At 42.9% G+C, this 16122-nt stretch overlaps 1 protein-coding gene across 4 annotated transcripts in view; it reads left to right on the forward strand.

Annotated features, from left to right (window-relative positions):
- TMEM52B (transmembrane protein 52B) overlaps window positions 1-15616 on the forward strand; it is a 32809-nt gene extending 17193 nt beyond the window's left edge. For 2 of the 4 annotated variants that reach the window (XM_063786335.1, XM_063786334.1), the window contains 5 exons: window positions 3310-3457; window positions 6381-6424; window positions 9160-9198; window positions 10252-10421; window positions 13710-15616. In XM_063786335.1, the coding sequence (XP_063642405.1) occupies window positions 3404-3457; window positions 6381-6424; window positions 9160-9198; window positions 10252-10421; window positions 13710-13954 (552 nt within the window). In that variant the 5' untranslated portion in view covers window positions 3310-3403 and the 3' untranslated portion in view covers window positions 13955-15616. Of the gene's footprint in view, window positions 1-2857; window positions 3458-6380; window positions 6425-9159; window positions 9199-10251; window positions 10422-13709 lie in introns of those variants that run through there. The other 2 variants (XM_009424842.5, XM_009424843.5) reach the window with 2 other exon arrangements.
- The last annotated feature ends 506 nt before the right edge of the window (window positions 15617-16122 follow it).

The raw sequence follows: 16122 nt of genomic DNA on the forward strand, positions 1-16122 counted from the left end.
TGTCTGAATTATCTTTCTTCTTTCATCATTCCCTATATGGAGGCTTGGTTAGGGACAGGATTCAGAGTTAAAGCTGCCCCAAGGCGTAATCTGATTCATTAGGATAAAAACAAACTTTTATTTTTCCAGGGACTAATCTGGTGAGAAAAAAAAATGGTAGTAATAATTCTAAGAAAGGAAAGTCACAAGGAAGTCATTAACAGAACCTATTTTGTTCAAACCTGTTTGGAAGCTGGAGGGCAAAAAGATGATGGCAATTACGTGTTAGAAAAGTGCAATGTGAGCGGGGAGTCATGTTAACCAGCAAACCTGTTTAGGCAGGTGAAGGCTGGCGTGGTTGGGAGAAAAGGTGGCCAGGCTAGCAAGGGAAAATATTCAAGAATTAGAATATCAGGAGACTAAAATGTGGTCTGGACAGGGAATGGTATAAAAATATACAAGAGAAGCATAAAGGACAGTAATTATCCAGAATCTTGAAAGTAAAGGTCACTGGTAAAATTTAGTGAAAATCAAAATAATCTTAGCAAATACAAAAAATATCAGGACTGTTATATTCATTTTACACATATTAACTTATTTAATCTGTATAAGGCTATCAAGTAAATATTACTACTATTACCCCCATTTTATATAAAATGAAAATGAGCCAATAGAAGTCTAATAACCTGCTCCAAGATCACACAGCTCATAAGTGACAAAACCAAGTATTTAAACCCAGGTATCCTGGCTAGGCTTTAGGTCTTGGTGCTCTACTGTCTTTCTGTCAAGGAAAAAAGAAGGGAAAGTTTCATGATGGATTCCCTACGTACAGGGCACTCATGATAGAAATATCCTATTCAAAATGCTTTCCTGTCTCTTATTTTATTTTCTCTAGGAAATAACATCTAAAGCAGGTCAAGTGGGTATTCTGCTCCTGTTGTATGAATGGGAACATTAAGGACTGGAGGAATTACATAATAATTTAGTGGAAGGCCACCTAAAGCCCTGCTCTCCTTGTCCTATAAAATACCTTCCACCTTGCCAAGTCTTCTACTGAAATCTGGAAATCACTCTTCATCCTAACCCCAGTTGCCTAATTTAAAAAAATAAAAAATAAAAGACTGTCAGTGCTCATTTCGTCTTGAAACTGACAGATTTTAAATCACCAGTATGGTACCGGGCCATTTTCTCATTATTTGTTTTCCTTAGCTGAGAACAAAACCAGTTTATATCCTGCATTCTCATATCCCATCATCAAGCTATGTGTGAGGACCCTCAGAGTATGATCAGCTCACCCAAGAGTCTCCCTTCCACAATCACTCAGCATAATTAGATTTACTGAGCTAGAAAGGCCCTGAAAGGAGGTTTTATTCAATTCTTATGAGATAGATATATCACTGTAAACTAACATCTACTTTTCTTATCCCAGCCTGGCCAATATGGTAAAACCTTGTCTCTACTGAAAATAGAAAAGTTAGCTGGGTGTCGTGGCAGGTGTCTATAACCCCAGCTACTCAGGAGGCTGAGGCAGGAGAATTGCTTGAACCCAGGAGGCAGAGGTTGCAGTGAGCCGCGATTGCACCACTGCCCTCCAGCCTGGTGACAGACTCTGTCTCAAATAATAATAATAATAATAATAATAATAATAATAATAATTTTTTATTAAACATTTGGTATTAAGTAAAAGATCACCTACTTAAGTATAAATCATTCATACAGCATTCTTTTGTTTCTTTTAATATTTTGCTTTTTTGAGGCAGATTCTCGCTCTATCACCCAGGCTGGAGTGCAGTGGTGTGATCTCGGCTCACTGCAACTTCTGCCTTCTGGGTTCAAGTGGCCCTCCTGCTTCAGCCTCCCAAGTAGTTGGGATTACAGGTGCCTGCCATGACACAGAGCTAATTTTTGTATGTTTCGTAGAGAAGGGGTTTCATCATGTTCTCCAGGCTGGTCTCAAACTCCTGGCCGAAGTTATCAGCCCGCCTTGGCCTCCCAAAGTGCTGGGATTACAGGCATGAGCCATGGCACCCGGCCACATTTGTTTCTATAGCTTTGTTTCATTTTAAGTATTCTAGGCCAGGCACGGTGGCTCACGCCTGTAATCCCAGCACTTTGGGAGGCCGAGTCGGGCGGATCATGAGGTCAGGAGATCGAGACCATTCTGGCTAACATGGTGAAACCCCGTCTCGTCTCTACTAAAAACACAAAAAAACTTAGCCGGGCGTGGTGGTGGGCGCCGGTATTCCCAGCTACTCGGGAGGCTGAGGCAGGAGAATGGCATGAACCCAGGAGGCGGAGTTTGCAGTGAGCCGAGATCGCGCCACTGCACTCCAGCCTGGGTGACGGAGCAAGACTCCGTCTCAAAAAAAAAAAAAAAAAAAAAAAAAAAAGTATTCTATGCTCTTGCATGTGTGCTTGTTTTTACTCTAACCTTAGGTTTTATTTTCCTGAGTGACAAGACTTATTTCTCAATCACATCACTACTTAACCAAAGAGAGAGAGAGAGAGAGAAAGAGAGAGAAAGAAGGAACAAAGAAAAGGCAAGAAAGAAAGAAACCTATACATTTGCTTTTTTAAAATTTGGTTTTAAAAAAATGTCTTTCTCAGTTATCTATTTCAATGGGAAGTGAAGTCAGGGTGGAGGAAGATGTCACTGATAACACATGAAAATTCGAATCTTCCAACTTGATTTCTCATCTTCAAGTCTGTTTTCTCCGAAGATGAGATGGCTTTCCTGTTCATTTGGCAACCTCTCAGTCTTCCCCCAGTGGTTAGGGATAAATGACCCAGAACCAGGAGAGTTGATGATCAACATAGCGAAGGGGAGGGTTTCAAAGAGCAAGAAGGGGTTGTTAATCACACGGAGAGAGAAGAAAGGAGATTAGCAGGGTGACTTTCACCCTGCAACAGTCACGCTGGAGTACTCTGGTGAAGGATCAAGAATATTACCAGTTTTCTGATGAAGAAAGGAATATATTTGGTCACCAGCAATCTGCCTTTGACCATCCTCAAAGCCAAGTTTTTCATCGCTGTCTAGAAAAATACTTCATTCAGAGGACACATATGTCCTCTTTGAATGTCTCCTTTTTGGGAGCAGTAGGAGAAAGAAACTTAAAGATGTAGAAAGAATTAATAGTGTAACGGAAAGAAAGAAGGCAAAAGGAAGTAAATGTGGAGGCCATAGAAATAGTAATAAGAATAAAGAAGAAATACAGGAAAAAAGAGGAGGGAAAAGCCATAGAAAATAACAGCCAGAGCGAGTAGGAGGAGACAGAGAGAACGAGAGAGAGAAAAGCTGATAAATTCCTGAGAAAAGTTTCTCTCCTTAAGAATTCTAGGTCAAGAAGTAAAATATGGCACAGAGCATTGAAAGGAGGCAACGGATGCCCAGTGCAAGATTCTGAAGAAGCAGGAATTCAGCCCGATGGGAGTCCGAGTTCATGTCGTGGCGGCCTTAGCCCTGCTGTATTTCATCCTGGTGAGTTCAGTGGTGAAAAGGCAGAAAGAGTATTTTTCCCCAGATTAATCAACTCTCAGAAGAATCTGAAAGGAAATGAACTGCGGGGTGGGGAGACATATACAGAACCCAGGGGGTCATAGGGAAATGAATAAACTACAAAGTTTCCTTAGTATTACGAGATTGCATAGATGCATGTGTGACTGATGGCAATGACAAGGAAAAGGGGGACAGAAATTAGAGTGAGCATGGAAACAAGCAGGATTGCCGTGGCACTTTAGAAGTGCCGCTGAAGTATTTTATCTCTTTCAGCATCTTATCACCCATCCCTCAAAATTCCAAACAAATTATGAAAACTAGGTGTGTAATTCCCCTAAACGGAATTTCCCATCCAGGAATTTCTAATCCTGTTCTAGCAGTTTAGGTGCCTCTAGTCTAGAAATAAGAGAGGCAGGGCTCTTTTAAAATATTTTGGGCCCCACAATGAATCAGAAGTCTCTGAGTAATCCATTAGTGGAGAAAAGGGTCACTGGACTGAGGGATTCTAAACAATCGTCACAGGGAAGTTTATAGAGCTATGCCATCTAGCAAGAAGGAGAGCAAATGAAGAAAACTGGATAGTCTCAGATTCCCGTATGGCCCCCGTACAGAGTGGGCTGTATGGTTTTTTTTTTGTTGTTTTTTTTTTTTGCTAATAGAACAGTTAAAGTGGTATCTGAAAATCCATTTTTTCTTATATTTTCTTTTTGCTTCCTCTTCACTCCCTTTGCCTTCTCTTCCCTTCATTTTTCCTTTCTTTTCTCTTTGCAACAAGCCCGAAAAGTAGCATCTTCTCTGCTGAGCACTTTAGGCTTCTCTTATCTTTAGTGAAGAAAGTGAAAGAAAGTACCATGGTTGCGTAGAGGAAACACACACTTTTTCATCCTTAGTGGCCATTTCTTTCCAATGAAAACACAAACACGGGTTTCTCAAATGTTATCTGCAAAGGCTGGCTATTAATCCTTTTACAGATCCTTTCCAACTGACAGGTCTTGAGAATGTGTGTCTCCTTACCCCTTCACTACCCACCATAAACTCCCAATAGTTACAAATCTGTTTCTTTTCTAGGGCCTTTGTGGTTGCTTTCCTGAAATATCAGATCACTCAAGTTATTAGAAGACAGAAGCAACTTCTAGAATTGAGTTTACTTAAATGGTTTGTTGTTGTTGTTGTTGTTGTTGTTGTTTTTAAACGGAGTTTTGCTCTTGTTACCCAGGCTAGAGTGCAATGGCACGATCTTGGCTGACTGCAACCTCCGCCTCCTGGGTTCAAGCAATTCTCTTGCCTCAGCCTCCCAAGTAGCTGGGATTACAGGCATGCACAACCACGCCTGGCTAATTTTGTATTTTTTTAGTAGAGATGGGGTTTCACCATGTTGGTCAGGCTGATCTCGAACTCCTGACCTCAAGTGATCCACCCACCTCGGCCTCCCAAAGTGGTGGGATTGCAGGTGTGAGCCACCACCCAACCTTGAATGGGTTTTTGAAAGAGGAAGTCAACTAAAAAATCAGGTAGAAGAAAGAGTGGACAGTTTTGTTTGTTTTTTTGTTTTCTGTAAAAGGAGTAGAAGGGACTTGATAGCAATGTCAAGGAATTGTTAGAGCAAACTTGTCCCCAGTGCTATTAATTCATCCAACACATATCTATGATAGAGTTTGATTTGAATTCTGTCTGCCTCAATAGGTGTGTACATTTGGTCATTTTTTTTTTTCCAAGATGGAGTCTTGCTCGCCTAGGCTGGAGTGCAGTGGCATGATCTCGGCTCACTGCAACCTCCACTGCCGGGGTTTAAGCAATTCTCCTGCCTCAACCTCCAGAGTAGCTGGGATTACAGGCGCACATCACCACGCCGGGCTAATTTTTGTATTTTTAGTAGAGACGGGATTTCACCATGTTGGCCAGGCTGGTCTCGAACTCCTGACCTCGTGATCTGCCCACCTTGGCCTCCCAAAGTGCTGGGATTACAGGCGTGAGCCACCACGCCTGGCCTGGTCACATTACTTAAAACCCTGTGCCTTAGTCCCTTAACCTTTCAAGATAAGGTTAAATATACCCACCAAGAGGGTTATTGTGATTAAATGTTATGAAATATTAAGAGTTCATGGCCGGGCGTGGTGGCTCACGCCTGTAATCCCAACAGCACTTTGGGAGGCGGAGGTGGGTGGGTCACTTGAGGTCAGGTGTTCGAGACTAGCCTGGCCAACATGGTGAAACCCTGTGTCTACTAAAAATACAAAAATTAACCAGGCGTGGTGGCACGTGCCTGTAGTCCCAGCTACTCGGGAGGCTGAGGCAGGAGAATTGCTTGAACCCGGGAGGTAGAGGTTGCAGTGAGCCAAGATCACGCCACTGCACTCCAGCCTGGGTGACAGAGCAAGACTCAAAAAAAAAAAAAAAAAAAAAACTTGTTAGCAGTCTGAGTGGCATCTAGTAGCTATTCAATAAATAAGACTCTCTGTCCCACTGGCCCCCTCGCTTTTCCCCTTCTTCCTTTGTAAAGTAATTGTCACACTAACAGGATAAAAAAAGAGCAGTGGTGTAGAATTCAACTGGGCAGGAATTAGGAGGGCAATGGCAATATCCCAAGGGACAGAGAGATCAGGAATTTTCTACTACAAACAAACTAATGTAAATGGCTACCTCTCATTCACAAAGGGTGATGCTCACCCACCATCAACACAACAGATGAGATGAGATATTTGTTCTTCAAGGTTCCCTTACCTCAAGTACAAAAGCCAGCAAGTATGGGAGAGATGAAAATGGCAGTCCTAAATAGACCGCCCCTATGACCGTGACCTTCTTACTGCTTGATCTAACACAGCACAACCATGAGAGATGATTGGTAGGCAGCTGAGCACAGTGGCCAAAACAATTTCCCTGTATAAGACAATTTCTCTTTCTACAGCTTTCTGGGACGAGATGTGAGGAAAACTGTGGTAATCCTGAACAGTAAGTATAGAGTTCAAGCTGGGAGGAAGGAGCAACAGACCAAAACATCACTACCCCAAAAGAGAGTCAAGATGTCATTAGACATCTATGACTTCCTTTTATTTATTTTTACTTAACTAATAGATCTCATAGATGACTTATCACAAAATAAAGACGTGTTTTTGTCATCTTAAGCGCTCAAAATAACACTGCTGACAGCATGTTTTTACCCAAAGCCAATCTTCCCATCAAAGCAGCACGATTAATCTCAACTTAGACAGTCATAGAGACTTGCAAAAGACTTCCTTAGCCCTGCTCCTCAGTGACTCACCAGGACAGACGGTTTAGTATCTAGTCACTGGCATATATATTTGGGTGATTTCCAAAGTAACATTATTACTTTAAATTGGGAAAGTATTTTCTAGTTTTTAGGGCATGTTAACATTTATTGGGCAGACTTCATTTAGCTATCACTTTGATGTAGTTATCAACTAATCCAAACCTGTCACACTTAAGTCTTATGTAGACACAGAGGACATGAAGATAAAAATGCAAAAGAATCATTCCACTTAAAGGAACTATAAAATGCAAATTTTAAAAAGTAGTGGCACTTTGAATAAAAACGTGTTTAGGATGAAGAAAAATACATATTTAGCCATGGGAAGGGTTTCCCAATAGCCAGGTCTGTTAAACCCAGGGAAAGGGTGATGGCCTTGATTACCTGTCACATGCAAATTGGGTGTTGACTACTTGACACCTGCTTTCTGAGGTTTTACACATCTTCCACCATAGGAAGAGTCCTTTCCTATAAACCAGAGTCTAATTAGAACTAGAAGAGTTTTCAACAAGTAAGAAATGTGGGAAAACCAAGAGGAGTCATTGTTCAGTGAAAAAAAAAACAAAACTATATTTTCTATAAATGTGTGACCAGAGAATAAAAATAGATTCACTAGATTTCAGTAGATTCCTGTATCAGAAAGAATTATTAAATAACAAAATTTACTACTCTTCAAAGATACACAAATGTTTTGCCTCCCCTCATTCTCCAATTCCTGAACTTATCTTCTCCTTCTCCCATACAATCCCTATTTTTTTTTCATTCTTACAGAGAAAATTTACAATTGCCATAGTGAACTCAGAACATTATTTAGCTTTCATCATGGTAAAGTTGGCTTCTACTTTTTTCCCTCTTCCTGTTTGGTCTCAGTGGATATGCAAATTAGTTTTGATCCTGGATGTGAAAAATTAGGGTACTCTTTACGATGGGTGTGATATTGTGAGAATATATATTTGGTTTTGTCCCTATCTCCTAGCATACAACTTCTAAAATCCCCAAAGTAAGTAGCATCATTTTGCATGCTAATGAGTTGATTGGTGGCTGGCAGCCCCTAGGTAGATTTAGGATGGGGCTGGTCATTGGAAGGACCAATGCAGAATGCTTAAAGCCTCACCCCTCAACATCCAAGGAAAGTAGAGGGGCTGAAGTTTAAGTTGATCATCAATGGCCAATGATTTAATCAATCACGCCTACATAATGAGGCTTTCATGAAAATCCCAAAGGATGGATTTGAAGAGTTTCTGTACAGCTGAACAGGCAGTGGTTTCTGAAGGGTGGCGCACTTGGAAGACCTGCAAGCTCCGTGCCCCTTCCCACATGCTTTGCTCTACGCATCTCTTCATCCGCATCCTCGGTAATATTCTTTGTAATAAACTGTAGATGTAAGTAAGTGTTTCCTGGAGTTCTGTGAGCTGCTCTAACAAATTAATGCAACCTCAAGAGGGAGTCAGGGAACCCCCAATTTATAACCAGTAGGTCAGAAGCACAGGCAAAACAACTTGTGATTGGCATCAGAATTCTGGGGAGCCGTCTAGGGGACTGAGTCCTCACCCTATGGGATCGGATCCTATCTCCAGGCAGGTGGTGTTGGCATTGAATTGCATTAGAGGACGCTCAGCTGTTGTCTGTTGCTGGAAGATTGCTTGCCTGGTGTGTGCGGAAATCCTCACCCACCCACATCTGGGGTCAGAGGGTTGGGAGAGTATAGCAGGAAGAAACTAAGTTTTTTTTCCTACATTCTCAGTGGGAGTGTTGCAACAGCTTGCAAAAGATAAATTACAAATGTGATTGTATGACTTTCGTACTCATAACTGAAATTTTCTTTATGTTTACATTTTATTGACCTCAAATATACACAAGCCTTAACTTTCACATCCATTTTCAAAGTTACTCTTTGTAAACTTGCATTCCAAGTTCTTTCTTAGTATTTTTTTTTTTCTTTTTGAGATGGCGTCACCACGGCTGGCAAATTTTTGTATTTTTAGTAGAGATGGGGTTTCACTATGTTGGCCAGGCTGGTCTCCAACTCCTGACCTCTTGATCTGCCAGCCTTAGCCTCCCAAAGTGCTGGGATTACAGGCATGAGGCACCGCACCTGGCCCTTTCTTGGTAATTTTTATCATAAATGTTTGCAATAGGCACAGACATGTTTTCTATGGACACTTCTAATGATCACTAGTTTGTTTTATAATGATTTACAAAATGACTCAGACAATGCCATCTATAGTATAAAGTACTATTTAAAGCATACCATTTGGCAAAAGATTCAACTAGCTACAGTGAATTTTAAAAACATAACCCATGGTGCTTTATTTATAACAAGGTATCACATCATATTGTAACTCATATTTCTGAGTCTGGAGTTATAACAGGGATTGATTATATTTTTAATGTAGAAAACTTTATTCTTTCTTTATAGTTGCCTGACCACAGACTGGGTACATCTCTGGTATATATGGTAAGTTTCACTTATAATACCCAGAAAGACACTGTATTCCTCAAGGCCATTAAAAATGACAACCTGCCTACTTACTTAGCATCTCATGGAGTAACATTTCATTACTTCATCACTACCTATGTGACAATATGTCAGGATTTCCTTTTTCAATACCATCTCCTCCACAAACATCAAACCATTACTGTGTCCTTCCCTCGGAGTCTGTTCTAGAAATATCTCAACGAAGATTACTTTAGTGAATTAAAAAGCAGAGCCTGGCCGGGCGTGGTGGCTCACACCTGTAATCCCAACACTTTGGGAGGCTGAGGCAGGCAGATCACTTTGAGGCCAGGAGTTCGAGACCAGCCTGAGCAAAATAAAGAAACCCCCATCTCTATTAAAAATACAAAAAAAGTTGGGCGCGGTGGCTCACACCTGTAATCCTAGCACTTTGGGAGGCCGAGACAGTGGATTATCTGAGGTCAGGAGTTCGAGACCAGCCTGACCAACCTGGAGAAACTCCGTCTCTACTAAAAATACAAAATTAGCTGGGCGTGGTGGCACATGCCTGTAATCCCAGCTACTGGGGTGGTTGAGGCAGGAGAATTGATTAAACCCAGGAGGCAGAGGTTGCGGTGAGCTGAAATTGTGCCACTGCACTTCAGCCTGGGCAACAAGAGCGAAACTCCGTCTAAAAAAAAAAAAAAATTAGTCGAGTGTGGTGGCATGTGCCTATAGTACTGGCTACTCAGAAGGCTGAGATCGTGCCACTTCACTCCAGCCTGGGCAACAGAGCAAGACTCTGTCTCAGAAAAGAAAAAAGAAGCAGCCCCCCAAACTACCTTAAATGTCTTACTATTTGTTCTAATGAATTGACTTACTGCAGCTGACAAAATAAGGAGGTGTATCTAGAAAGCAAAAGCCTTGAAATTAAAATTATAAATTAAAATATTTATAATTATTCTATAAAATGTTTAAACAAGAATCAAAGCACAGACATTAAAGACTGGTTACAGCACAGCTGGGAAAAAAGCCAGATCCCAGAGCTCCCACTCGCCCCGTGGGCTTTTGCAGGTTGCTGGTGGTCATTGGCGCGCTGCTTCTCCTGTGTGGCCTGACGTCCCTGTGCTTCCGCTGCTGCTGTCTGAGCCGCCAGCAAAATGGGGAAGATGGGGGCCCACCACCCTGTGAAGTGACCGTCATTGCTTTCGATCACGACAGCACTCTCCAGAGCACTATCACATGTGAGTACATTGAAATTTTAACCTGGGAGAAGGACCCCATTTAAGGGAATAATGAAAAGGGTGCAAAGGTGTAGAACCACTGATCGAGTAATATTAAAGATTCCAGGACTCACAATAATTTCAATTCCCAGAAGCCTGATGGTGCAGTGACCTGGGCTGTCACTGAAGCTGTGTTCTCAAGGGTCTGTCTGGCTCATGATAAAGAAAGAAGTGAAATATTGGAGGCTATTGGAAATATTGAATAGGAAGAATTAGCCAGTTTATAAATAGTTACTTTGCTAAAAACTATTTTGAACTCCAAACAGATGCCTTTTTCAAAATGTCTTGGATTTTGTGAAATCTACTTTTTCTATTATCTATACTATTTTATATTTTTAAAGAAATTAATGACATGTACTTTCAGTTCTTTATTCTTCAAGGCTTGATACACTAAATTTTAGCCTTAACATTTTCTCAATGATTATAAGACACTTTCCCTTTTCTTCTGTGGTTCTATTCTTTCCATGACGGTTTTTTTTTTTTTTTTTTTTTTTTTTTTTTTTTTTTTTTTTTTGAGATGGAGTCTCGTTCTGTCGCCCAGACTGGAGTGCAGTGGTGCAATCTCAGGCTCACTGCAACCTCCGCCTTCCTGGTTCAAGTAGTTCTCTCCCTTAGACTCCAGAGTAGCTGAGATTACAGGCACCTGCACCACGCCTGGCTAATTTTTGTATTTTTAGTAGACACGAGGTTTCACCATCTTGGCCAGGCTGGTCTCAAACTCCTGACCTTGTGATCCACCTGCCTCCGCCTCACAAAGTGCTGGGATTATAGGCGTGAGCCACCATGCCTGGCCAAAATGGTTACTTTCTTTTTTTGAGACAGAGTCTCCCTCTGTTGCCCAGGCTGGAGTGCAGTGGTGGCATCTCAGCTCACTGCAACCTCCGCCTCCTGGGTTGAAGAGATTCTCATGCCTCAGCCTCCTGAGTAGCTGGGATTACAAGCAGCCACCACCACCCCAGGCTATATATTTTTTTAATTTTTATTTATTTATTTGTTTATTTTTATTCTTGGTAGAGACAATTTACCATGTTGGCCAGGCTGGTCTCAAACTCCTGACCTCATGATTCACCTGCCTCTGTCTCCCAAAATGCTGAGATTACAAGCATAAGCCACTGTGCCTGGACTATGTTCTTTCCTAAAATTGAGGAGCAAGTACCAGTCAGAACACCAGCTGGCAAAATGTGGATATTTATTTTGAAAAGAGAGTGATGGCTGGGCGCAGTGGCTCATGCCTGTAATCCCAGAACTTTGGGAGGCTGAGGCAGGTGGCTTACTTGAAGTCAGCAGTTCGAGACCAACCTGGTCAACATGGTGAAACCTCGTCTCTACTAAAAATACAAAAACTAGCCATGCATGGTGGCACACACCTGCAATCCCAGCTACTTGGGAAGCTGAGGCGTGACACTCGCTTGAACCCGGGAGGCAAAGGTTGAAGTGAGTCGAGATCGTGCCACTGCACTCCTGCCTGGGTGAGCGACAGAGAAAGACCCTGTCTCAAAACAACAACAACAACAAAATAGAATGATATGATGTGTTGCTGTTCACCTTTCCTACCTCCCCTTTCTCACTGTCACCTTAGGAAAAAAGGATAACCAAGGCTGGGCACAGTGGCTCAGGCCAAGGCGGGCAGATCATCTGAGCTCAGGAGTTTGAGACCACCCTGGGCAACATGGTGAAACCCCGTCCCTATTAACGTACAAAATTTAGCTGGGCGTGGTGGCACGGGCTTGTAGTCCCAGCTACTCGGGAGGCTGAGGCACGAGAATCATTTGAGCCCAGGAAGCGGAGGTTTCAGTGAGCCGAGATGGCGCCACTTCACTCCAGCTTGGGCCACAGAGTGAGACACCATCAAAAAATAAAAAAGGAAAGAAAGAAAGAGAGAGAGGGAAGGAAGGAAGAAAGGAAGGAAGGAAGGAAGGAAAAGAAGAAAAAGAAAAAGAAAAAAGATAACTGGGCATGGTGGCTCCTGCTTGTAATCCCAGAACTTTGGGAGGCCGAGGCAGGTGGATTATTTGAGGTCAGGAGATTGAGACCAGACTGGCCAACATGGTGAAACCCCACCTCTACTAAAAATACAAAAATTAGCCAGGCACTTTTGTTGGCCGGGCACGGTGGCTCACACCTGTAATCCCAGCACTTTGGGAGGCCGAAGCGGGTGGATCACAAGGTCAGGGGATCGAGACCATCCTGGCTAACGCAGTGAAACTCCATCTCTACTGAAAATACAAAAATTAGCTCGGCGTGGTGGCGGGCGCCTGTAGTCCCAGCTACTCAGGAGGCTGAGGCAGGAGAATGGCGAGAACCCGGGAGGCGGAGCTTGCAGTGAGCCGAGATCGCGCCACTGCACTCCAGCCTGGGCGACAGAGCGAGACTCCGTCTCAAAAAAAAAAAAAAAAAAAAAATTAGCCAGGCACGTTGGCACATGCCTGTAATCCCAGCTACTCGGGAGGATGAGGCAGGAGAGAACTGTTTGAACCTGGGAGGCGGAGGTTGCAGCGAGCCGAGATTGTGCCACTGCACTCCAACCTGGGTGACAGAGTGAGACCCTGTCTAAAAAAAAAAAAAGAAAGAAAGAAAAGAGATGAGGTAAAAATAAATAATCCTAAGGAGTCTATAGTATCGGGGGCTGGGGGAAAGGGATCTAAGTCTGAAAGGGGAAAGGGCAGGGTTGAGTTGCAGGATGCAGAAACATTCTTGGCTGGGTGCGGTGGCTCACTCCTGTAATCCCAGCACTTTGGGAGGCCAAGGCGGGTGGATCACCTGAGGTCAGGAGTTCAAGACCAGCCTGGCCAACATAGTGAAACCCTGTCTCTACTAAAAATACAAAAATTACCTGGGCATGGTGGTGGGCGCCTGTAATCCCAGCTACTTGGGAGGCTGAGGCAGGAGAATCACTTGAATCCAGGAGGCAGAGGTTGCAATGAGCCAAGATCCAGCATTGCACTCCAGCCTGGGCAACAAGAGCAAAACTCCGTCTCAAAAAAAAAAAAAAGAGAGAGAGAGAGAGAGATACAGAAACATTCTTTAGATTATTTGAGGTTACCAGAGAAAACAGGTCCTTCTAGCAGAGCAGGAAGCTGGGTTGTAAACATGCTTCAAAGGATATTCATAAAATTTGGGGCAAGGAGTGACAATGAGTTTGGACACTTGTTAAAAATGAAGCGACAGTTAAGTGTGAAGTAAGTCTCTGCTGTCTGAGGGTGTCCCGTTTCCCTTAGTTTCTTAGCTCTGTTCCTTCTTTCTTCACAGCTCTGCAGTCGGTGTTTGACCCTGCAGCTCGGAGGATCCTGGCTGTGGCTCACTCCCACAGCTCCCTGGGCCAGCTGCCCTCCTCTTTGGACACCCTCCCAGGGTATGAAGAAGCTCTTCACATGAGTCGCTTCACAGTAGCCATGTGCGGGCAGAAAGCACCTGATCTACCCCCAGTACCTGAAGAAAAGCAGCTGCCTCCAACAGAGAAGGAGTCGACTCGAATAGTTGACTCTTGGAACTGATGAGAGCTGTCATTTTATAAATAGGAGTGGAGTGATGTCCAGAGTCTGTGGGAAAATGGAACACATACTTTTCTAACCCTCAGAAGTTTTAAGATGGCATCTAACACCATCATTCTATGGGAAAGATGGTTCTTACTCTTCGTTCACAGGCCTTTATATCTCCCGATACAGAATGCTCTAACTGGGAACTCTAATTTTGTATCCAATGGCCAAAATCTGCAAGTAAACTCTAGCCACACTGATTACTACTAAACCAGGAAAGCATCAAGGTGTCTTGAATTCCTTTAACTATTGAGTGCATATAAAATTCCTGTACCCACATGATACTGCAAGTTGTGTCTCTCTCTGTCAGCTAATCCATTGCGGTAAACTGGAAAAGAAAGACAACAGTGTTAGCACGGCCATCGACATTAATGCACTGAATGCATGCATCTTTCCTCCTGAGACAGCAATTGATTTTACACTGAATGACAATGATCATCTTAGACAGCACAACATACCCACTCGGATATCTAAAAGCTAGGGATGGGATTGCTGATACGGGCTAAGAGAACACAGTATAGTATTTACGTGCCAAATATCAGTCTTTCTTTCTCTCTGGTCCTACCCCTCAGCAGTATGAAAAATTCCATACTGTGCAGTAACAGTTGGATTAATTCTTCAGTTCCTCCGCGCTGCAAACACATATGTGTGCGCACATGCATGTATACCTGCACCCTGTTTTAACTCTAAAGGAATAGTGTTGCTTTACTTCTTTCCTGTTTTGCCTGGACCACTTAAAGCCACAACACCTCTATAGTGACACACGCTAGTCTCTAGTGGTGGCCCTCACTGCCACCTAGAGGAGCCATGGTGGAAAACACACTCTCTCCTTTGAGCCTATCTGCACATCTCTCGAGTTCTTGGCGCGAAAACCAAATGCTGAACTAAGCCTGGTTGAGATGCTTCCCATGGACCATGCCGCAGCACAGTGCTAATCTATCCACAAAACATACCACCTCCCAAAGTATTATTATTGGAAAATCGAGGAAGTGACGCACATTTAGGGAAAAACTACTCACCTTAGAAAAGTCACTGAAATCCTTTTTTTTTTTTGAGATGGAGTTTTGCTCTTGTAGCCCAGGCTGGGATGCAATGGCATGGTCTCAGGTCACTGTAACCTCCACCTCCCGGATTCAAGCAATTCTTCTGCCTCAGCTTCCCGACTAGCTGGGATTACAGCTGCCTGCCACTGTGCCCAGCTAATTTTTGTATTTTTAGTGGAGAGGGGGTTTCACCATGTTGGCCAGTCTGGTCTAGAACTCCTGACGTCAGGTGATCCGCCCACCTTGGCCTCCCAAAGTGCTGGAATTAGAGGCCTGACCCCCTGCTCCTGGCCTGAAATCTTTAAAGCCGTTTTCTCCCTAAAAAACGGGAAATAATAACACCTCAGAAGGTTTTTGTGAAGATCAAAGAAGCTAAATATATGTGGCATGATTTGTAAAGTGTTATGCATATGTATGTTATTCTTCCTACTGTCTTCTAACCTTCCCTTGCCTGCTATGACTTATCTGAGAGCCATGTTCCCATTTATCTTTTTGCGAACTATGTTACTGTTGTCACACCTGAAATGGCTTTGTTTTTATCAATAAATACTTGTTGATTGCGGTAAACAACAACAGATATAGGTGATTCCTCGTAATATGTTCTGGGTAGAGGTAAGGAATATTTGAGAAAACTAATTGTTTATTAGGCAATTAATTAACTCCAGAACTCAAGGAGGCAACACAGAGCCAAGAATTGGCTGATTATGCAGCTCCTTGTTAACTACATTCTTGGAATGCTCACTCAGCCCGGAGGGAAAAATGTTCTGAGTATAACCTGCTGGGGATCTGAAATTATCCTGAGTCATTTAACAAATTGGCTCTGGGAATTATTGAAATGCATGAATTGCTAATAGCGCCTGAAGTGACCTTGTTTTACTGCAGCCAAATGAGTCATTTAGTCATCAAAGACACATTCCAAAAGACATTCTAGGCTCTTCTATTAAGGCACCAGGACATCACAGACTTGGCAAAGGTAAAATGTTCATTGGCATTAGAATATCTTGGGGGAAATCTTGCCTATAATGTCTTATCCTAAAGGAATCTCTCTTCCCCACACCCACTCCCTAGCCCCTACCACCTTAT

This window comes from Pan troglodytes, chromosome 10, assembly GCF_028858775.2.
Source record: "Pan troglodytes isolate AG18354 chromosome 10, NHGRI_mPanTro3-v2.0_pri, whole genome shotgun sequence".
NCBI lineage: Eukaryota > Metazoa > Chordata > Mammalia > Primates > Hominidae > Pan > Pan troglodytes.